The sequence below is a fragment of the Cyphomyrmex costatus genome, unplaced genomic scaffold, assembly GCF_001594065.2.
Source record: "Cyphomyrmex costatus isolate MS0001 unplaced genomic scaffold, Ccosl1.0 scaffold199, whole genome shotgun sequence".
Classification (NCBI taxonomy): Eukaryota; Metazoa; Arthropoda; class Insecta; order Hymenoptera; family Formicidae; genus Cyphomyrmex; species Cyphomyrmex costatus.
Window position 1 is genome coordinate 1,271,977 of NW_017276028.1, and position 25,708 is coordinate 1,297,684.

At 33.9% G+C, this 25,708-nt stretch overlaps 1 protein-coding gene across 1 annotated transcript in view; it reads right to left on the minus strand.

The window, feature by feature from the left end:
- The window catches only part of RhoGEF3 (Rho guanine nucleotide exchange factor 3), a 103,948-nt gene that overhangs the window by 66,071 nt on the left and 12,169 nt on the right, over positions 1-25,708 (minus strand). The window contains exons 9-10 of the mRNA XM_018538798.1: positions 24,930-25,667; positions 24,204-24,657 (exon numbers count right to left, since the gene is read on the minus strand). Coding sequence (XP_018394300.1) covers positions 24,204-24,657; positions 24,930-25,667 — 1,192 coding nt within the window. The remainder of the gene's footprint in view (positions 1-24,203; positions 24,658-24,929; positions 25,668-25,708) is intronic.

Genomic DNA, 25,708 nt, shown 5'->3' on the forward strand with positions numbered 1-25,708 from the left:
GACTGCTTGGCCGTGTCTCGCTTAATTAAGCCAATAATTCATGTCGCGCGATAAACGAGGAGTATCGCGCGGAGTAATAATGTGTCGCGAGAACTTAGATTCCGCGGTGTCTTCGCGGACTTTATCTCCCATCGATCCGACTCGCACGATCCCTCTTCCTTTTCCGATGGAAAGAAGGATTCTCGGGACTTCCACGTGAACGGAAGAAACCGGCGAAGATCTACAGATCGACGAAGGTGAGCAGGTTTGCGGCGAGAATTCCCCGTTGTGTTTCCCTGGGGGGTTGATTAATCGTGGTTTTATAATTTTATTGGCATGGTTACATAAGAGTTATCGTTGCACCGTGAGACCGACTTCCGGTGCTTTCGTATTTGTTCACAGTTTCGTTTGTTGCAATGCAAATAAATTATCGAGGCGTGGCTGCGTTATTATTTTTTTCCAATCGTGTTCAATTATTAAACGAGGTATTGCGGTAAAAAAGTACGATTGTTACTTTTTTTTTTTATCATCAAAGAGTTATTTTATTCTGAAATGCATTGGAACAGCCTTGTGATTATTTATTGTTCCAAAACAGTCAATTGCACGAGCAATATTTCAGAAAGTATGATACACAATTTGAATAGATAAACAGTCAAATATCAGTCTTACATAAAATCATAGGATAATCGATGTGAAATCGAGGTTCACGGAATTTCCATTCTAAAAACTTCGTTGTGGAAAGAAGGTGATCAAGTTCGTTCGAACGGAAGAATCGGCGTTTCTTAGATCTGCTTTGCGTGACTAAGCAATATGCACTTTTGAAATTTAAAGTATAAAGATACATATACGTTTGATATTTAACGAAACCGAAAAAGAGAATTCCCTAATGCGGTTTAGTGTAGGAATAAAAAACGGACCACTTATTTTTGATAAATCGGACTGAGCCTCTCTGAGAATATTGCATCATATTGTGCGACCAGCTATATACTCAATGGATTGTATAGAAATAATTTTAAGTATTTTGAAAGTCGACATATACACGTATATGTGCGCGCGCAGACTAATGAAACAGTTTTTCTCTTTTCTTTTTACAATTCTCACGATCATCATTTATCAGTCGGGATGTGAGCTCAGCAATGACGAGGCTATCGCAGAATTCTTTTCACAGAAATAGCGGACGATGAGGATGTCATTAACAGAACGCGATGGGTCGGAAATAAATTTGGAATTACTCCTCTCGATGCTTTTTCTCGGCGTCTTTTGTTCTCCGTTGGCGCTGTACGATCGCGCGAATCGTCAGCTCCAAATCCGGCGAGCCGGTGCAATTAACGAGAACGGGCGCGATGTAATTTCAAGCGTGGGTCTCGTACGAGGGCCGGAAATGTCAGTGGGTGAGGAAAAATTGGCGCGCGCACGCGCTAAACGACGAACGGGGAATCGCTCTCGCCCTTTGCCGTGCACCAAATTATTTTTACATCGCGCGGTGTAATTCGCGAGTTATTTTATTCCTGTGACTTTGCAATCCGATATTACGTCGCACAGCGGATTCAATAAACTGCTTTCGTATACACCAAAATATAATTGCGCATTTAAAATACGAAAAAAAAAAAAAAAAAAAAAGAGAACACCTACGTGTATAAAAAATATCGAGGAATTAAAGAAATTCTTTCGGATATATAATTTCGACGGAAGGTGTGATGTATTGTCTTTTAAAATCGTGGCGCCATCGCGCCGTTCCTAGTAGGGTACTGAAGCACCTCTCGTCTCAGGTCGCGGATGATGGACCATCTGTGTGTCTATGGCACCGGCCGACACTGATCGATCCGTGACCGTCACCGACGGGATTCCGCGCGGTGCTCGCGCAAGCCGGAAGCGGGATGGTGTCGCGAACGGTATAAACGAGATGCGCGGGCGATTTCGTATTCCGGCAACTACCGACGATAACAACAAGGGCGCCGGGGCGACGGCAACGACGTGCTATCAGCTCGACGGCACGCGGCGTACTGCTTCGTCGATTGCAGCGCCCTGGTAAGCCGGCGACGCGCCGCGCGCGTCCCGCGATGCGCCGCGCGTTGCACCTTCGGAATGATCGCGAGCCGGTTCGCCGACCGCCCGCTGTTGCCTACCTACCTACCTACCTCCCTTTCCTCCTTGAAGAGGTGAAAAGGGAGGAAAGAAAGGTGGTGCGCGCGAGGCGGACTGTCCCGCTCTTGCCGATTCAGCTCTCGTTCGCGCTTTTTGCTCTATACGCGCATCGAGATCGGGTATGCTCTCGCGCGAACCGAATCGCGCGCTTAAACGTACACTGAAAGAAAAGTTTGGTAGTAGCTATCGAATGTTGAATGAAATAACAAATGTTCAGTTGTTCACAATAAAGAATTTTATTCTCAAATATTTATTTGATAAATACTCACTGAACATTTATTAGACAATACTTGAATATTTTTTTTAAGAAGTATCATATCTTTTATACAAATGATACATTAGAATTAAGTAAATAATAAGGATAATACCACGTAGGTTTTTAAAGAAAAGATAGTAGAATTTAATTTGGCACCAATTGTTGATATCAAATCTTTTATACAAATTATACATGTCATTAGAATTAAGTAAGTATATTAAGGATAGTATCTCTCAGGTTTCTAAAGATAGAATATAACTTGGCGCCGACTATTGATATCAGAACTTTTATACAAATGATATATGTCATTATGTGAAGATAAAAATAGTACTACATATGATAGGTTTTACTATAGAATTTAACTTGACACCGACTATTGATACCAAATCTTTTATACAAATGATACATGTCATTAGAAATAATTAAGTAATAAGGATAGTACCTCTTAGGTTTTTAAAGATTTAGAATTTAATTTGGTGTACAAATGATACATGTCATTAGATTTAAGAAGATAATAAGGTAAAAATATTAGACAATACTTGAATTTAGTAAATATATAACCAAATGTAACAATATAACCAACTGTCTGGTAACACTAATTATTTAAAAAAGTAAAATTATTTCTCGTTATATTAACTAAACATTTGATTGACATTATTTCATTTAACATTTTATGACAGTAGCTATTATCGGATCTCTTTTCTTCGGTGTATCCCAGAGTCCAGGCTAGCGATTATGTAATTTTCCCTAAGGCGGAAATGTGAAAAGTAAAAATTTTTACGAATGTAAGAAAGTTGTTTACGTTTCCTTCTTAGGGGAAAAAAATTGCACGATCGCTACCCTATGGCACTTCACTTCCGGCGTATTTCGAGCGATCCCGCTAATTTCAATCAATTTTGCTAATTTGCTGTGCGGTAAACGCGGCGGAAGAGTGGACATAATAATTGTGATCCTCCTATGGGGCCATTGATTAGTCACGAGATATGCTCGATAATGGCCTGACAGGTGTATGAATCATGCAATTCGCAAGAGATCGATGTGAGAGCATTGCGCTAGCGTTCTTTGACGAACTTTCGAAGCTACACGCTCGAACTTTTCAAAGAAATTCTCTCCTGATTTTTATCTACTGATTTGAAAATCAGCATAAGCGTGGAGAACAGCTTGATGATTGGAAAATCGAGAAAGTGCTACATCAGAATTGAGATGCATGATCGATGAAAAAGATTCGTTTCTCTACGCCTGATTCTCACGGTGCGAACGATCCCGACAATCGAGTTTTGGGAGGAAATTTCGCGACAGACACGCGTGATGAGATTAGAGACGGAAAAATTCGATTTGTTATTCCTCTCGTGTCTCAGCCGTCATCACTTCGTGTCACAGTACAGAAGTCGATAGTTGCGGTAACATGACAAGGGTTTCGAATAATCTTATTGCTAAGACTAGCATATTAGGTATAGTCTTATATTTGATACCGTCTTAAGATATGCAATCTTACGATATTATAAATCAATTACAGAGTTATTATTAGCATCTCGTTACTTAAAAGAGTCTTAAAATAAGAATGGATTTTAAGTCTCCTGAATACTCAGCCAAGAACTCCGTGTTGATGGTAGCGACACCGAATTAGTCGGTGGCCTAGCAAAACTGGTAGTTATACACACAAATACAAGCTCATGTTCGTATGCTCATTTTCGGGCCAAAGGCGAGCGCACAGACATGGGCTCATGCTTGTGTGTGTGTGTATAGCGCCTCGCTATGGTAAATCAAATAGTTTTTTAATTCGCGAGTATTAAAATAACTCTTATTCAATAAAAATTGAAATGTAAGCAAAAATAGGGAAGAAGTAAATAAAATTTTTGTTTGTGTTAAAAAAGACTCAGATTGCTAACCGAGAGTTAAAATGTGCCGATTTTTAAATATTAGCTTGAAGCAAAAGATCTATCACATCTGCCAGAGAAAATTTAATCTTCAACATAATAAAAGCAAAGTTGTCTTTTCAGTATTTTATTAATTTGGAGAGAAATTTTTTTAAATCTACTTTTTAAAGAAGTTTTCTACAATTTCATTTGATACAAAATCTAGTAATTGTATAATTGCATTTTTGCAGATATTCTTTTGAAAAATCTTTTGCACCGATGTTTAATAATTATATTTAGCTATTCATTCATTGAATTTTATAGAATGCGACTGAGAGAGATAGAAATGATATAAACGTTAAGTTGTAAATGTAAAATCAGGAAATCACGAGTGAGACATTAAAAGATAATAAACGCATACAAATGAAAATGTATCGGGAAAAATGAATCTCGATTCGTTTCTTTGTAAAATGGTTCCGTTTCACGAGCCCGCAATTAGATTAGTACATTGCAGTGCAACGAGTGCAGATCGGAATATCCAATGAACAAAAGCTTACAACGATCGTTTTATCGTTAATATCGATCGGCTGTACAAGGTATGCAAACTACCAAATGCATTTCATATTGCCAGGGTTTCTCAACCTGATGTTATGAGATATTGTTATAAGAGAGCTATTGAAATATTGTGTTGTGAATTATTGTTATAAAAACAAATATTAAAAGTTTATTGCTTGAGAGACTCCAAACTTATAATAATTTTCTCTCAGTTTTACTTATAAACATTACGCATAAATTTATTAGGTATATAAATAAGTTTCCATCGTTTTCACAAAAGATGGCACCATCAGTATGTTATGGTTAAAATTGTCTGTGCGATTAGGAGGGGAGCCTTACACTCCCCTCAGCAATGGAAATGTACTCCAAAATACGCGGCCTTAGTAATATTAAGTTTGTGTGTTGCCCAAGCTTGCTCCTAATGGCTTACTCTGTATTTTCTCTAATAAAAAAAAAAAAAAAAATTGTCTGCTTTAAAACGTCATATCGTAAGATTGGACTTATGGCAACAACATAACCTTGAAATATTAGCGACTTTGTATTAGCATCATATATCTTTTTTCGTGTGAAAATGTCGAGTTTTGAGCCGAATAAGCGTCATTTGCGGGAGCTACTTGAATTTGAAGAAATCTTAGGCGCATCGATTGCTTGTAGAAGTATATGGTGAGGCCTTAAGAAAGAGAAGTTGCCGTGAGTGGTTTCAAAAGTTTAAGAACGGTGAATTTGACGTCGAAGACAAAGAACGTAGTTTCGACGTGGAATCCGCCAATTATCAGAAAGATATGAAAAAAGTAGTGGCTAGCGATGAACAATACTTCGAATAAAACATTAGGTACCGTTCTTTCACAATAAATGTTCAATTTTTGATGAAAAAACGGCGGAAACTTATTTATACTCCTATAATATTTAATTTAATTAAATGCAAATTAGGTTATATCAAATAACCTCACAAGTTAGGGTTGGATTATACTGGCCGTAATCTGTTAACTTATGCTGTAATCTGTAAAAATTGACCAATTATAATCGATTATTCCCCTCTCATTCGACTGTGATTGGTCAATTTTTACAGATTACGGCATAAGTTAACTACGGCCAGTATAAATCAACCTTTAAACTATCTCCTTCACAGGATTAAAAATAAATATAATAATTAAAAAATTTTAATATTTATCCTCATATGTACATATATAATATATTATATATCATTAAATACTTATTAAAATATCTGAAGACTCAGAGATTCAAGAATAAAGATGTTATCTTCAAGAGGCCAATTATTGTTTTATTTAATTCTGCTATTTCCTTATTTAACATTCAAAAGATAGGAAATTTTAAAATGACGCAGTATGTCCGTTTCCGGCGGCAAACTTTCAACAAGAATTCCTGTTTCGTTATTACGTTACAGTTTGATGGCGGCATATTGCGTTTGATGTGATAACTTTCTCGCTTAATATCGACGACGACGCAAAACTCTCAGACCCGTTACTGCGATACAGTTTAATTACATTTTCCATGAAGACGTTCGAAAGCGTACACGCCTTACCGAGACTACATTACCGAGAGAATTTCTTTGTCCGAGCTGTCAGGTTTTCCAAAAAGATCAGTCTCCACCATGAAGGGAGTGTTCAGAGGGGGTGTTCGATCGAACTCGCTAAATCCAGTTTTCCTTTCTTTCGCGCTCGAATTCCGCGAAGTCGCACCGTATAAAAAACCTCTTCTTATATCCGCATGCGGATTCAATGATCGAGAAAGAGTGATTTTTCTTGCGAATTCTCAAAAGGATTCCATTTCGATTCAACAAAGTTACATTGTACCAGGATTGATTCTCGGAAGCTAAGAAATGCGAGCACCTTAATAGAAACATATCTGAGATAAATTTAGCAGAGAGAGAGAGAGAGAGAGAGATCTCGCTCTTGCGTATTTCAATTTGCGTCTTGTACAGTGAATGCTTCGCGTGTATCCCTTTTACGTTTCGTAGTACGGAAATAATTTGCGCAATTGTTCGCGCAGCACGTCACACAGAGAGGTGAGTGTGGAATGAAAGCGGCTAAATGTGATTGAAGGCAGAATCCGGAGGGTACAAACCCGCTCTTTGGAGAAAGTGTAGCGATTGAATACGGGAATAACTACCGACTGGCGACTGGCATAATTCGACATAAGTCCGAAACAGGTGGACGTACAAATCTTTAATTGAAAACCGGATCACACGTCGCTCCGCGATGCCGTTCGCTCTCGCCACATTACATATGCGGTACGTCCCGCAATTATTTGTCTCTGTCGTTTGTATTAAACGACATTAAACACACTGCGTGACTATGTCGAACGGTGTGCTAAACATGTTTAACGATTCAGGAAATTCGGATAAAAGGGGATGCGGGCGTATATAGAAAGAGTGGGAAACGCCTCGCCCCTTTCGAATTGACTGGATCGTGTTCCACGTGACTGGGCGAAACACTGGGGGACGAGCTTATTTGTGTTGAGTCGTTGCCCCAACTAATTGATGCTCGCTGCAGAATCCACCGTAAAGTACACGGATACCAGTGCAAATACGAGAGCGCAAACGCTCGACCGCTGCATAATCTTTGCCCGAGCGTTCCATCGTTTTAATTTTCTGATAACGTGGGCGGCAGATGGTATAAAATCACGGAAGAATTTTTCGAAATGTAAAAGTGTGAGGCCAACCTGCATTCGGATATGATTATGCATTTTCTTTATTTTTCACGGAATTATAACGTAATATATGACTCATATAATATATGTAGATGGCGTTTATAATTTGAATATCTGAATTACATCGGTTCCATCAACTCAACGTGTGTAATTCTACATGAAATCACAAATGCATATATAGATATTCGAGATATAATTCTGATGATTTGATTCATCTCTCAATTCACGGAAATAAAGTGTTTTGCCTTTCTAAAAATCTAATTTGGAAATTAATTCAGAATTCATTTTTCTTAAAATTTCTTCCTTTTTATGTGAAAAATGTCGAAACATCAGATTTCAAGTTGCAATAATTAATTAGTAACATTAAAGTGAATTCTTTATTATTAGTTTTCTAACATTTGTAATTATTAGAGAGAATGTAATGGTTATGTAATAATACTGAGCAATATCGTAATAATTTAGTGTTCCTAAAATTAGAAAAAAACTGAAGAGTATTAAAATTTAAATATCAAAATCTTTTATTTGACATATAATAGTGTTTAATAGTTCCAGTCTACGATGTCAAGTGTGATAAGCCAATGGGGTTAACACGTTCAACAAGAAGTGTAATTGTACTCGCGCCGCGCATACTTTATGAGTTCACTCGAATGTCACCGAGAATTCCTAGTACTCATCCAACTCATTATAGATTGGGTCAACATAGATACTTTACAGGGTGTGTTTGTGAAATGAAACAATTAAATTTAAAATCAATCGCTATAAGTCTATAATAAATTGTAAATCATAAAAAATGTTATAAATAAATTTTTAAGTATTTTTTTTATGACGAGAAACATACAGAAAATATCATTTTACTGCTATAAGAAAAGTAATTATTCACTTTTTTCTTTTAAGTAACGGTTATCTTTAAGAAAGAACATTTTCTTAATAAAGCTTGAAATATATCTATATATTTATTACAAATGTTAGAAGAGAGAGAAAAAGAGAAATACAGAGAGAGAGAGAGAGAGAGAGAGAGAGAGAGAGAGAGAGAGAGAAGAAAAGAGAAGAAAAAAGTTAATTATTATGTACAAAACATTCTACTCTGCTAAAAAAAGTGATTATTCTATTATTTTCTTAAGTATATAATCGTTATCTTTAATAAAGAAAATTCTCTTTATAATAGTCTTAAAGTACTTGCTTATTACAAATTTTAGAAAACTCATTATCGTACTTACTTGGTACACATACACATACAGGATTTATTTTCCTTTAAAGAATATAAAAGAAATTATGAAATTTTATCGAAGAAGTTACTTTATGTAATAAGTAAATCGAATTTCCTTTAATTTAATAATATTGATTAAAATATATATTAAATTTGTTAGGATTCAGAATATATTTTGCATAAAAGTTAGTGCTTGTAATAAATCTAACTTATAAAATACTGAAGCAAGGAATTAATATTTAAAGATAATATGTATTTTTCCGCGTGTATATGTATAATTAAAAGGTTTTGGGTTTAATATATACTAGTCCATTTATTTTATTCAATGTATACATATGTATATATGTATATATATATATATATATACTAAATAAAATAAATGTACCAGTTAATTGACAGTTAATGGACATGACCCAATTATTGGACAAAATGAAAAAAATTTTAAATATTAATAATGTTAAATTTTAAATATTATATAAGATTGATACGTACGATTTTAAATAAATTCGCTATTTGCTAAAATTGAATGAAACGAATTTTATTTAGAATTGTATTAAAAGCTTAATATTTTTAAAACTTTTGCATTTCGATTAAGAGAAATTAATTTATTATTAGCCAAAGCGGATCTTAGTGCTTAAATATCTTAAAGTGTAAACTTATATGTATACATCTTATATAATTCTATAAATTATACGCCGAAATTTTTTCGATCTTAAAATGCAATCATGAACACAAGAATAACGTCACATATTAAATTCATAAGAACTTTAATAATTTTTTATACTAGTATGCATACCTTAGAAGAAAAATATAATAATTTGATGTTAATCTAAGCATCTTAAGAGCTGTGAATAATTTAATTTAATTTTGTCATTTCCTTCAATATAATTGAGTTGTGTTCGTTAATAATATATTTACCTTATAAGTCTAAAATATTTCTAAATTTAATAGATTCTTCGAATGCACGCGCGAACAATGCAAATAGAGATAGTACTTACAAGTAATATCCTTGCCTACAGGAGGAAGAAGAGCATTTTTTAATAATATTGAAGTACCTTACTAGCGAGAAAAGCATTCTATCCAGAACATCATGGTAAATTGAAGGTATGTATAATACGTTACAGCGGAGAATACATCGAGCAACGGAACTCGAATGAAGCGCTTTCCTCGAATGTCATTCTAAGGTATTTCTTGCAAAAAAAAGGGGGCACGCTTCCGCAGGTGGGGCAAATGGATGGTTTCTACGGTGAAGTATCTTGGTGAGCCTGGCAACGCTCTCGGCGAGCACGATGTACGCGAGCCGATGAATAATTGAGGCAACGGGATACGAGAAGCGGAGGTGAACGAGCGCTTGAGACTCAAGCAGTTAAAAACTGCCGCTCTCTCTCTCTCTCTCTCTCTCTCTCTCTCTCTCTCTCTCTCTCTCTCTCTCTCCCGCTACGTCCGTCATTCATTCCTCCGTGGCAACTGCCGCGAGTGGCGGGATTAATTGCAACGCATAAGTCGCCCTATTTTTGCGTACGCGGTCGGAAATACGCGCGTTGCTTTGAGCGACGGGCTTCCATCCCTTGGTAACGGCCGTGCAACAACTACGCCGTCTTTTCCGCGCGCGCATTTAGAATGTCAAATCGAGTTATTACCGCGATGCTCGCGGTTGTAATTTATTGGACAAGCAATTGCGGAAATAACGAGCTACCGTAAACGCGCGCGCGAGCGTCCGAGATTCCGTTTTGTTACACTCGGAAATCGTGCGACGGGATGGGGATGCGCGGAAGGGAGGAATTTGCGAAGAACATTGATGATTTTTATCTTGGAGGCTGGCAACCCGCCCTCCTTTGTACCAGACTAGGCCATCAGTGGCAGCGTAGCGTTTTCGAAGTACAGTAATTACGCGGATTGCAATTAGTTCGACCGTTGGTCGTGGCTGGAACATCCGAGAGTTCATTTTGCTCGATTGTTCGCCAAGGAGAAAGAAATGTACGTCTGCACCGTTGCTTGATCCTAATTGCACGTGCGGTGGCGATGCGCCGACGGCGCAATAATGGCGTTTCGTCCGTGTTTTCGCACTTTCGAAATTCTTCCCGCGTCATTGCGAACGACTGCGAAACGAAACAGTATAACGAATCGAAATTTCGCATGTAAAGTTCGAGGTGAATTGCGGACCGCGGCAGTAAAAACGTTTGTCATGGTTGTGCATCGGTTATAAAAGTTGCACGTTCTTAAAACAATTTGTCACCAATTTAACGAATTCCAAGGTCGGTGTCCGTATAGCCTGTTCTTATTTCAAGACCGCCTTTTAAATAATATTTTTAGATGCTAATACGATTGGTTCGTGATATTTTATAAGACTATAAATTTATGTAATTTTTTAAATAATATATAATGCCGAAAAAATTGTAAATAGATTTCTATTTTTAATGTTGTCTTAGATTAGGTGCATAAAACTTCTTTCGAAAAAAAAGTAAAATCAAAATAAAACTAAATCTTTTTAAAAGTAAAGAAAACATTAAACGTACTCATCGAAAAATATATTATGCAAGAGAACAATGAAAAAATTGTAGGATTGTTTTATCTTCCCACGTATAAGTAATGTTTAACATAAATTGAAAATTGCGGGAGTGAAATAATTAAAGAGACATCTGTTTGTTAGACAGAAATTCAAATTCTACATCAATATTTATATTCTAAGACCACATGTCTCTCTCCTCGACCTTTCCCGAGCAGTTCTTCTGAACGTTTCTTAGTATGCCACATTTAGTAATACACGCTGTTACAAAGATATAATGGCAACGCAAAACGAAAGTGAGTTGTGGAGGTATTATATTAAAGTAGAAAGTTCATTGGTAAAATGCATTTTGTGTAATAAAATTTATGAAGCTAAAGACGATGGACTATCGACAAAAGCAAAATTGCACTTACTTGAAGAGCATGAAGTATTTCATATCAACAGAGCAATTTCACACAATTGTTGGATATATTACAATCTCTTAACTGGATATAGAGCAATATGCAATATCTGTGGTAAAATTGATGATACCATAGAATCTAGATGTAAAAAAAAATACTTGAAGAGTATATTTCTATCGTCAATAGGACAACAATTTTGGGTACGAAAAAGTAATACATTATCAGGACGAATGGCTAACTGTAAATTTTGTGGTGCTTCTTATCATTTTACGTATGCATTGAGATGGAAGGAAAAACGATTGATAAGACTATATACAAGCAACATATTATCTTACTAAATAAAGAAGGTAGATGTATCCCTTACGGACATTTGATACTGGCAGATAATGAATTATTTATTTTGAGTATTAAAAACATTATTGTTCGGTGCTTTTAATATTCAAAATAAGTAATTTTCAATATTAAATTGGTCAGTATCAAATTGGATTTTTGTAAGGAAAATATGATTTTATATTACAAAAAAAGTAATAAGACGAAGTGCACTATTAATGACTATATTTCTGGAATATTAAACGGAAGAGTTGTTTCAAATAATTACTTCATCTTTACCATACTTAATAATATCGGATACACGTATATTGAAAGCCTAACAAAGTACTGCAGAAAATGCATTACATTAATAGAAATCAATAACATATAAAAGAAAATAAAACGTTCGCAAGTTCTCATTAAACTGGTATTCAAAAATCCAGTAAAAAATAGTGGTAAATATTTGATGTCTTAAAAATACTACAAGTATTCTCTCTCTCTCTCTTTCTCAAGTGAATGAATATTAACTTGATATGACATAATATTGTACAATAAATTAATGTTAATCTCATTTTCAACTCTATTTTAACATCTAATAATTTTGTCTTTAATTTAATAAAATTTCTGATTTATTTAGTACCTAATTTATAGCAATTAATCGGACAAAGAATACATCCACACATACATATATAATATTCAAATCTTCATTTCTTAAATATTCAAATAAGAGTTATAAAAGTGACATCTTTCTATTAAACAATTAAATAAAGTACGTAGAGCATGACATTAAAACTGTAATTATTCTAGTATATTTCTCATAATATGTTTAATCCTTTTTTGTGTATATATGCAGACTATCCAGCAGTTCAAATTTAACAATGATATACATTTTGAAGAAAACATCAAAAACTAATAATTGATTAAGTAGTAACGATCTTGACTTTGATGCATTCGAAACTAGAACAATTGAAAAAACAACAACTCCCAACAGGAATAATTATTATGCGAATTTATTATAGCACACAAAGGACATCCTTACAAGAGACGTCTCTACAAATGTTCAAAAGATATTTTACGTCCTGAGAATGTTCGATCTTTCCTCTACGATAGATTAAATACTTCAAAAAAATATAAACTTATAAAAAATATTATATATACGTTAAATTTCGAAATTAACGATTCAAAAAAAGAATTTATAAACGATACTTTTCTGTCTAATTATTAGGTCTCAGAAAAAGTAAATTACATTAGTTTAACACCATTTGTGACATTAAAATTATCTTGAAAAATAGCAGTTTGTAAAATCTAACAAACATGATCTTACTTTGTAATAAATTTATTTCATATTTTATGATTTGTAAGTTTGATTTACAATATATCATGAAATATTAAATAATGATTACATATAATTTATAACTTTTTTCTGTAAAATATATTTTTTTAAGTAAAAAATGTAGAGTTAATTCACACATTTATACACATAAAAAATAATTCGTTTTTTCTGTGTAACTGACACATATGTACAATATATACATATATTATTATTTTATGTATTTTGTGTAATGGGAATCTATTGCAATAATGTGTAAAGTGCAATAAAGGAAGGAAAAATAAATTTTAATTTTTTAAAGTGATGATAAGATTAATTAATTAAAGTTAAGAAAATTTAATGTAAAATGATTTAGTGCTGTTATATCAATCAAAATTCTAATATCCTAATTTTTATGTGAAAAAAATTCATTATTAGTATCGAGATATTTTAATAATTTATTAAAGAATAACACAATATAATATATAAAATTTGTTGCAAGTTATATAGGTCATTTTATATATCCAAAGATGTGTAATATCTAAAAATATAATATAATCCAAAGATATATAAAATGATAAATGCTGAAAGAAAAATGCTAAAAGATAGCATCTTGAGATTGCCATGATAAAAGAAATTATTATTAATAGTTAGAAATTTTTTTATAAATTTTAAATAATTGAATACAGTCAAATTAAATTGAATAACAAATGCAATAATGTATTGTATGAATTAATTGAATAATAAACGCAATTAATATAATTAATACAATAAAATTATTACAATATAATTAATACATAAAAATTGTTGCAAAATTGCAGCTAATTCTTTTATATTAAATTTCCTTTACTTTTAATGAATTTTATGCTCTTCTCTGATACATACTTTGATAAAATGACTTTATTGTGTCTTTAAAATTTTTAATTTACAAACTATATTTTATATATATTCCACAATTATATTAAAATGCATATACACATTTAAATATAAACTTGATATTTTATACGTAATATTTTATATGTTTTTATTGTATATACTGAAACATGTAAAAAGAAATATGTTCAAATAAAATGTTCAAGATACGTTGACATGTAATTATATCTAATAATAATATTAATGCATTGACTATGCCATGAGATTATGGATGGTATTCATAGTCCGTTTTTATTTTAAGGCCATCTTAATGTCTTAAGTAATGACTTAAGATGGTCTTAAGTAATGTCTTAAGAAGCTAATACGGCTCTTTGATTAATTCATAACATCTTAAGACTGTATTTAAAATGTTCTTAAATATAAGATCCGAAGATGGATATTGGCTATGGCTATGATCAAATATCGTATACATCAAAAGATAACGGGAAAGAAACTGTTTATCTGATCCGATTAATATGCGTACGTTTAAACTTGAAACCGTCACGATCTCAAATCTCCGTACGGTGGCACGTGTTGGTATTGCTGACGAAACCGGTGTTGTTATCGTAGGCGTAACTCGGTCATATAATCCTTACTTGAAACATGAATCTCGATCGACTAGATTGTTTTCACTTAAATATAGTAGTTGGCTGTCGATGTGTATATCACGGAAGAGCTAAATACGGATAGTGTATAAAACGTTTTTAGCAGTTAAAGTAATATTTTCTGATTCATATATTGAATATAATAAAAAGGACAAGATGAAAAATTACCACATATAAGTTTTAAAGTTGAAAACCTTTTCTTTAAAATAACCACATAAACATTATTTTAGTATGCCTAGAAGCTGAGTTATCCGATTCCAAAATAAACCGTACATTTCCTAAGATATTGGGTAATTACAGTCGGCATTCGTGTTACCCGATTGTGGAAAATTTGCTTGGACGTAGTTTGTACATCATGTGTATAGAATGTGTGTGATGTGTGTATTTGTGAATGGCGGAGATGAATACCTCACACGGTTCATCATTTTCTCTTCACGGTTCGTTCACAATACTTATACTTAACTTTAAATCCTCCTTCTTTGTAAGGATCTGTGCGTGGTGTGCATAGTGTGTGTGTGTGTGTGAGTGATATCTCTCTCTCTCTTCTTACCCCTCTTCTCCCCTCTCTCTCTATACAAATGATATACAAACTCCAACCGAGTACTCACCCCGTAATGCACATGCGGTGACACGAATACCAGCGGTAATTATCTTAAATTTTGCAAAATGTACGGTTTACTTTGGAACCTGATAACTCAGCTTCTAGGCATGCTAGAGCAATGTTCGTTGTGTCATTTTAAAGGAAAGGTTTTTGACTTTAATATCTATGTAATGACATTTTTCACTATGACTTTATTTTATCCGGAAAAAGCTAAAAATTGTAAAATTTTCAGAATTTTTCAATACGACTTGCTTGTGGTCTTCATAAAAAAGACTGTCTGATGGAACGGAAAAAATTATTTTAACTGTTTCGAAGTTAATATTCTTAATTATCTTATATTTTTTTCAATATTCTTTATTACCACTTAGAAAAATTGTCTTGCAATCCCTGAAAGCTGAGATACAGTCTCTCAAAGTTTGGCAAAATTTATAGATTTCAAAGTAATTATTTAATTATTATGCAAAGTGCATTTCAAAAATCATGTCCTCTTTCCAATATTTGCAACATTTCTAATAACAGAGAGATAAACAACTTTTTCATTTGTCCAATTACATTTTCAGTGACCCTATTTTTTTGCTTGGAGGGTAAGACAACTGTAATTAATACACGCGAGGAAAAAAAATCATTTTAGCGATTAATGTTTGGATAGATGTTAATAAAATAATAGAAAGCATCATTTAGCCGATAATTTAGTAGCACGATATACGCGCAGTGCATCATTCGGGCAGTGATTAATGGCACGTGCAATTATTGCTGAGGCGCATCGCTAAATGCGTCGAATCGCAATTCGTTGATTAATCAAGGCACCCGGTTGCGTTATCAAACTGACGAGTAGAAATCATAATTTCCGCTTGACTTTGACACGAAACGCATACGATTTGCGCTTTCAAGTGTATCAAGTGTAACAGTGCTGTCCTAATTATGAGTGTGAATGAATATACGTGTGGCTGCGAAATCGATAGTCAATCTGTATGAGGATCAACGAAATGGGCCAAAGAAAATAAGCGGCAACACGATGCGAGCGATGAAGTTCCAAATATAACGCAAACAGCGATATATTTTGATTGAGGGATGCAAGCGCGCAATATCCATCATTTCAAGAGCTTTTAATTCGACAGTTTGATATAACATTTCGCATTCGATTGAATATCACATACTTATTCCAAAAAACAAAACAGTAAAATTCATAACCGCACAGTTTGAATATTCAAAAAACGAATTAATCAGAAAGGATTCACTTTTAGTCGGTTCAGGGATAATTGTTTCCCTTACTAATGCTCGATTTTCCATGATGTATTTACATTTCCATCAAGAGTAATCTGACTTGAGTCTAATCTCGTATGAAATAAACATGTAGTTTAGTAGAAGAAACGTGTAGTTCGATCAATCTCAATAAAGCGATACGTTAACAAGTTTTGTGAAAAAGACTTGAAGTAACGTATACGAGCATTAGAATTATCCGAAATGTTAATTTCCGATCAATCCGTCGAACAATTAGATGAATCTTGTCTCTAATCGGTATCAACGGTCGATTTCTCGATTTGACCGACCACCTGTCGCACGAATTACAATCCTTGGAAGATTAATACTCCAAGCGTGGTCGACGTCAATATGTAGCACAGAATCGAGCTTTGCGACCTGAGAAGCAGTCTCAGTTTCCACGCCCACGTACAGGATTCTCGATATACGTAGGCGTCGTTGAAAAATAAACGAGAATTTACTTGACCATAACACACTGCTGTTATTGTACTACATCCAATAGCGGATCTGGTAACAGGTAAATTTTTCTATTTTCGTAAAGCGACAAGAAAAAAAAAATAAAAGTTCTTTGAAATTCTTTTTGTTATTTAATCAAAAGAGGTTCGTCAACAGTTTATTTATGAGCAAATTAAGAACAAAAATTAAGAAAAAATTTCGAAAATTATTTGAGATACATTTCTCTTAAGTAAAATATATAGAGTAGAAAATAAAGTAATTTTATAATTTTATTTTTATATATATATTTTTATATTTATATTCTATTATTTTTAAAATTTAAAATTAAATATATACATTGTATTATTTTTAAATTAAATTTTACTTGACTCTTACATCGCCCTTTCTATCTGTATTAATTATTGTTATACTAAGAGTCCTTGAATATTTTTATCTTATTTATAATTTTAGAGATATTTGACACTTCTATAAAATCATTTAGCGGAGATATAAGATATATATTTATAAAAAATACGATTAATTAACCTAATTTATATTAATTTATATTAAAATAATAAATTAGGTTAATTTATATTAAAATTGAATAAAACGTCAAAATATTATGTGGCTATTGATTTTTATATTTTATTCTAATTATAGTATTTTTCTGACATCATTCTAGTTATCACGTTTCATATTGAGACATTAAGTTTCAATGTATATTTTGAGCATAAAAGATGTCTTTATTATTATTATTACTATTATCGCTACTATCTTGTTATGATATAATAAATATTACTACGGAGATGTATAGTAAATTTATTATTGTAATTCTCTCTTTCTCTCCTGTTAGTGTAACATTATAGTATCGCGATTTTATAGTGTGATAAGTAGAAATATATATCTATCGTTCTCACAAAATAGAGAGCGAGAGTAAGAAATGCATGTATAAATAGATAAATACTATATATTGTATTAATATATTATTAATATTTAGATATTAATTTCTCTTTGATATTCTTTTATAAAAATTAATATATCTTATCAATTTCAAAAAGCAATGTTATTAATAACTTTTAATCAACTTTTACGAAATTTGCTATTTTCTATAACATGAAATTTGTTATATATTTGATAACTTGTTTTTTTTTCGTTAAGGAATTTTTCGATTAAATAAGGTAAAAAAAAGAAATAAAAATGATTAACGGATATTTCTGAGAGACGTTGTAAAAAGAAGAGTAGTGTATGATACATCAATCGGTGACACTTATGGCGTTCTGAGCCGAAGAGAATGTGGTTTCTCTTGATAGATAACATTTCATAAATATTAAATAAACGTCAGTCATCGCGCGCACGTAAAGTGAGATTTGATGGCCTAGATAAAGATCAATATTTTCACTTATTTACGATACTGTTTATTTCATTTACCGGCTGCCACTTTTATCAAGGAAATGTTTATGGTGGTCGTTGAGACATACAGTATGCACCATAGTTATTAGAGGGATGATAAAGAATGATCTCTGGATGTGTTATCAAAATGAACGATCTCTCATGCGAATGGTTGCGACATCAAATTAATAATACTTCTCGACATATTTTTATAACATGCTGAAACTGTCGAGGGAATAATATAATAAATATTATATGATATATATATTTGTATGTAAGTTTATTTATATGTAAATTTTAATATTTATTTATATATTAATATTATTTGTAAATAATATTAAATTAATTTAATAGAAGAAAAGGTGGTATTATAATCTCTCATTTATATTTTACAATAACTTTGTTAATAATTGTTATTTAAATTGAAAACTTAGCGATTACATTTGTCAAAGTATTCCTCGATCAGTTTTTATAAATTCAAAGTTACAAAATATGTATTTATTACTTAGGACATTATTTATAAAAACATGACGACAAAGCATAATGGACTTCAAAGAGTAACTTCAAAGAGAAATAGGGGATGGTAATGTGACCTCCCACAAAAATAAATTTAAAAAATTATTTTGTTTAAAAGACGCAGTATTTGGAGTCACAAAGTTATAAAAGAAATAAAATATTTGCAGAATATATATAAATATTTAATATATAAGTACATTTAATTTCTACCTCATATAGACTGCTCAGTACTAAAAATCTAAAGTGCATGGCATGTGAGCTACAAATAAGCGCGATAGAGTTACAATTAATTTAGTAAATATACTTATTTTTATATAAAAACTTCGGAAAAGAGAGATTGTCAATGAGCACGTTTAAATTAAATTTAATAAAATGTTAATCTTTAGACGTCTATTCTGTAACTCTTAACTGTAGCGATACAGTGTGAAAAAACAACACTGTAATGTTATCATCACAGTCGTTAAAAGTTATATAAATCCCTTAATCTTTGATTGAGTAAAAAGCATTAACTAATAGAATAGTTTGAGATTTCTACTAGTCTTCATACAAAATTTGAAGTAAAATTCAATATTGAAAAACAATAGTAAGCTTGAAAAAGTTTGTCACAAAACATTTAAAAAGAAACCCAAAACAAAATCGTACAATATGCTTTTTGGGCTTTTGGCCCTTTGGTCGATTAAAGATTAACTTTGTATAACTCCAAATATACACAGCCAAATTAAATATTAAATAACGAACAGCAAACGCAAGTATACACAGATTGCGTAATAACATGTTCGAGTTTATAAACAATGAAGAAATACGTATAATTAAATACTAAAATGTAATTGAAAATGTTTCAAAACCTGATAAATAAAATACATCATAATAAATGCTCGTATTGTATAATGATGTTATGAAATAATGGAGAGTTATTAAACAAATGATTCTATAAATAATCAATATATAATTCATTACGTAATAACAGAGATATTAAGAGAGAGAGGCCATTATATTTTACTTACAAGGGCCATATAATATCACCTTTTCCTTTATTCATTTAAATGTTAGTTAATTTAATATTGTTTGCAAATAATATTAGATATACGTGTGAATATAGTAGCTAAATCAAATATTAGTAAAACTGCTTTTAATCAAGAAAATCTTTCATTTTTTTTAGAATGGCTGAATCCTTTGAGACTCATTAACCATTTTATGATCTTGAAAAATCTGCAATTCCCGTCTTACATCTCACGATTTCTTACGAATATCCAACGTGTCTCTCAACGTGACTTCCGTTTCGATAAACTCTCGGGAACGCAAGGTTTCTGGCGTTATTCCATACAGTAGAAACTCACGCCGAGAGATCGGTGGATCAAAAGTTTTGCGTTTCACAAACGTTAGAAAGAAGGAAGAGAGTTCGTAGAACTTCAGGATTAAATGTCGAGTTCAGAAACGTTGAAAACTCAACGTGCATAACGTCAAGTTTGGAAGTCTGATGGCGCACACGACCAACCGGACAAGGTTTAGCGAAAGATCAGTTAGCAACGAGACGATCGACGTGACGCTTTCCGCTTCGTCTTAGATAGAAATTGAATATCCGAGAATTTCAAGTTCGTACCAACTTTAATATTGTAAATTTTTTGGAAAGAAGGGATATGTGTGTAGAATATCACGGTGTGTTATAAACTTGTATAAGGCACCTGAGGCAAAGAATGATCCACCAAATTTATTTTATTTTAGTTCTATTTACAGAGATAGTAAAATAAGCTAAATAAAAATAAAATCTCTGTATCTCACTCACTCACAAAAATAAAATATATCTTCTATACATATAAAATATTTGTGTAAATAAATAAAAAAAAGTTTTTAATTCTGATATTGGGCCTTGTTATAATATATACTATGAATATAACAAAGTCTAAATAAAAAATTATTTTCTAAATAAATTTTAAAATGATTATTAATCACATAAAAAGAAAATCTCTTAGGATTTATACTCTACTTTTAGACATCACAATTATCTATAATTTGAACGGTAATTAGTTTTTTGATTTTTGAAAATTTCTAGTAATTGGATACAATTTTAGCAACTCAAAAGTAGGTCAATTTATTAAAAAACTTTATCCCCAGTAAGTCCGATAATAAACAAATAGCAACTAAAGCAATAATCATTCAAATGAGTTATTAAAAAATAAATAGTAATAAATCTCCCAGAAATTGAGCTATACTGGTTGAGATATATATATAAATTTATTATAATATTAACGCTGATATACGGAACGTTTTGACTTCACAGAGTCCTCATCAGCCGTAAATAACCTCATGTAAATTAAATAAATCAATCAACTTCGGATTAATATACGCATTTTTAACATACAATATCGCTCAGATGAACAAATTAATTTTGACAATTGAAATTACATGTCTTAACTATACGGATGGTAACACACAAATGATAAGTGAGTTATGATGAATTATTCAATAAGAGTTCATTGTTCAAAAAAATATACTTACTTCAAACAATATAAATAAATTTATTTTTCCATAAAGAGAGGAAGTTGAATAGTATAAAATATATTGAATATTATAATATATTATAATAAATTATAAAGTATTCTGTATTTGATCAACTTTGCAGCGAATTGTTATAGAAATATAATAGCTCTTACGCACACTTTGTCACAAATTTTTGTTGCAAAACGAACGTGTTGCTGTCGATTTTAATTTTATATAGCTACTTTTTATCTACTTTCTATGGCACATCTTTTAAGCATATAAGACATAAAGCGCATTTTTAAATAATAAATTTAAAAGTGCCTTACAATTATTTAGTGATAGGCCTCATTCTCAGCCTAGGTAATTTATTCTTTATTTCTCCATAGCACGTTCCCAATGAACGCATTTCACAATTTTGTATTAAAAATAACGGCAGTCAATCAGAAATCATTCCTACCGTTTTACCGAGGCTGCTTTACGAGTATTATTCTGCATCGACACGATGATGGCACAAATACGTGGGCCGCGCGTGGGCGAGTTTACACTTGTGCCCAATTGTCTTGATAAATGCGCGATTACGTCGTGTCACGCTTCACACGTACGCCAAACAAAGAAAAATTCTCGCGATACAAAATTTATTATTGATGTGGCGGTTCATTACCGTGCGGCGGCCGAGGAATTAAATCAAGAATTAGGTCACGCCGATTCGTATGCATTTGCATTCTTGCGCAAAATTGCAAATTGGCAGGCGATAACAGTCGCGACGGGTTTCAATAGAGTCCCTATAAGAGAGTTGTGTCAATCTGAAGTAAAATGGCGTCTAATTGGGACTCTAGCAGAAAGGGACGCTAGACCTTATACTACGAAGAGCGTAAAGTCATGGTGGCAGGCAAGACGAAAGCTTGCTAATACGAACGGCAACGAGGCCTCGGTTTAAATCCCGGCACCGGTGGAGTCTCGATATTTTTCTCGATCCAGCTCTTACAATATCAAAATTATAAGTAAGTCTATATATATTATTATAAAGCTTTCGAATTAAAAATATATAAAAGATACAGATATTATGTGGTCGAAAGTGACGTTCTAACTTTGTCTACTTGTCAATATTATATAATTTAACGTAAATTCTACTCTTACAACTTTTAAAATCTAAACCACCGCGTTCACATTACTCAAAAGTGGGGATATAACAGCATCGATGATTGGTTCCGCCATTTTACTTCAAAGCCAATGAAAATTTATACAAGATTGACACAACTCTCTTACAGGGACTCTAGGTTTCAAAAGTCCGCGCATCGAGATCCACCGTATTCTCGCGCGAGTAAGCAGACTACTCGTTGTTTGTCCGACAGGATGACGCAAAAAGCAGAAACGCGAGAATTAACGAGAAATTAACGCGTACGTCGTTTTCCTCGCGGGGACATATCGAGGTGTCTATTGCACGTGATTGCACTGTCAGTAAAGTGCCATCGCGGATTCTACGTCATTCGTCATTTCGCGATTAAGCAAACGAAGGACGGTTCGCGTCGGGAAAGAAAACGCTCGCGAGGTTGTGTCGCTAAAATTACATTTACCCGCCGGACAAAGGACGCGTCGACGACTCCACTGTTGTGACGCCTCTTCCCTATGACAGTGTAATTGAAAGCTTCACACGTGTCGTTTTGCGTGCAAAAGCGCGCGTGTTTTTACACACGGAGGCAACCTCGCGGTCTCGTCTCTCGACAGAGACGAGAGAGTGTTCTTTTAACACTTAATAAATATAATAAGAATAACCTATATTAGGTATATTACATGTTATAATAGTATTGCGTCAGCTGCAACGCTTTGTGACGACACGAGTTCTGTAGATTTCTCTCTGAATAATCTGTCTTTCAATGCATTCATTTTATTTAATTTTAATACTTTTAATTTTGTTTTATTTGTATCTTTGGATAGCTTCATGTCAAAAGCTTTTAACTAAACTGAAATAAACAGAGGAGCATTTTGAATATGTCTTCGTGTTGTACGCAAATATTTGCCAATCGAATTTCAATGCTGTAAAAATATTAGTCTACGAACACATATACGCGTTTAACTGTATCCATTTCTATTTCCATTTCAAAACCCGATTTTAGGGAAATCGTATTAGGGATGAACATACATAAAATCCAATAGCTGCCTGTAACGCTCATATTCTCATATTTTATCGGATTATTGTGGAAATAATAATTATATGAGAATTTGTTATAGACCTAAAAAAATCGATACGTCAAAAGAGCATGCTTCGTTAAAAGTGAACTTGCAATAACATTTTTAAGTCTAATTACGCCGTAATGTAGAACGCAAACTTTAATATCGATTTCAAGGGAAATTAGCTAATAAACGCACAGGGCACGCCGCGCCGGCTGTAATACTCGTATTGGAGGCTTAAATCTAATCCTAAGGATGCGGCGAGTTCGATAGGCTATCCTGACGCGACTCGCGTATGCAGAGCACGTATAATGGAATACCCGAGGGGGTTTCGATCGGGAGCCAATTACCAGTGCAATCGAACGGGCGCGGCACGGTGGCCCGGCAACCCAGTAAACTTAAACCGCAGGATTTAAATGACCGCGGCCGTGAGCGCGTACGGCGTTTAAGGCGAATCCATTCGCGAATCCACCAAGTTGTCCGTCTCGAAATTGCATCCGTCGTTTCATTCGAATGGGACCAGGAGCTATAGGCCACCACGGATGACTTTCCATCGAGATCTCGCTTTGTGAGATTTATCTGTGCGGACGAGTCACGTACTTGCATAGAAACAACATGGGGAAAACTTCTATTACTGGTACATACCCCTCTGCTGTGTTGTGCGCCAGGAAGGATTTGGGCAGCGACAAGGATCGCTGGTGGGGATCCAGGATGATATCGCCCGTGAGCGAGTCTTCACCCCGAGTTGGCGCGCTACCAGGCCTGGACAGCGTGCCGTCCTTCGGTGGTTCTATCAACGTTTTAAGCGAACCGATCACAGCGTCCTCCATTGGCGTGGACGCACCGGAGCTCTTTGCATTCCGCGGACTCTTCGTCACCGTGCGATCCGATGTAGTGATCCAAATGTCGCTGCTCGAGGATGACGAGGTGGTCGTTGACGAGGAGATAACCGGGCCGCCGCTTGGCGATCTATTGACGACGTTCATTCCTTGGATGGGCGACACTCTTCTGTCCTTGCTGTCGGCGCTCTCGAAGGATCCCGGGAAATCGGACTTTCGATACACTCGGTGATGCACCTCTCTCTTCTCAGCTCCAGAGCCTACTTTGTTTACAGAAAATTCTAATATAAATGAATTTTAAATTATTCCGCTTATCCCATACAGCACAAATCATTCCAACAATATTACAACGTTACAACAATGTTACTATAAGTTTCTGTGTGTGAATATTAAAAATTAAAATAAAAACTAATACTTAAAAAAAAAAAAATAAAACAATGTCTGTCAATTTAAAATAAGTATTTCTTTCTACTTATGATATACATCTTAATTTTAATGGAGTAAATTTTTTGATAATCAAACTATTACGGACCATTTCCGTTAGTTCCCTCCAATGGCGACCATCTATTGGCCTGCTTGAGTACGCCCTTGGGTCTCTCCTGATATTTGCCGTGCTGGCTGTTCCTGTTCTTCCTTGAATTATCTCTCTCACGAAGCTCGCGGTCGTCCATTCGCTCGAGGGAGGCTGGTGAAGAGCTCGCACTTCCGCGATGATTACCAGCATCGGTGGAGAGTCTTTGATGTGCTGGATAACTCTGCGACAGCTTCATGAAAACTGGTGGAGCCTGATTTGGCGAATACAGTGTTTCTCTTTGTGAACAATGAGGCCAAAAGTCGCACGTGCTGCTATTACAACGCAGTTTTGTATCTGGGCTGACACAGAAATCCTGATTGGTGGATGGCGCGTTCGCGTTTGGTGTTGTAGCACCTCTCTGCAGCGTTCGTGGCCGCCTTGACTGTTGCTGCTGTTGCTGTTGTTGTTGCTGCTGCTGTTGCGATTGTGACTGCTGTAGTTGCTGCTGTTGTTGAGATTGTGTAGAATTCGATACTTTCGAAGGTGGCTGCTGTTGCTGCTTGGAGGATATAATGTAGACGTCATACGTGTTGTTGCCTCGCCTTTGATCTTGGTTCTCATCCCGACGTTCATAGCGGCTTGATATCATATTTCTCGGCACGACGCGGCTACGCGTGCCATACAAGTATTCGGTCACCATCTCCGTTTCGCGGAAAAGATTTTCATTTATGGTATCGTCAGTGGATTGAGCTTTTCCTACAGAATTTGGAAAAAATTATCGGATAAGAAAATGTGAG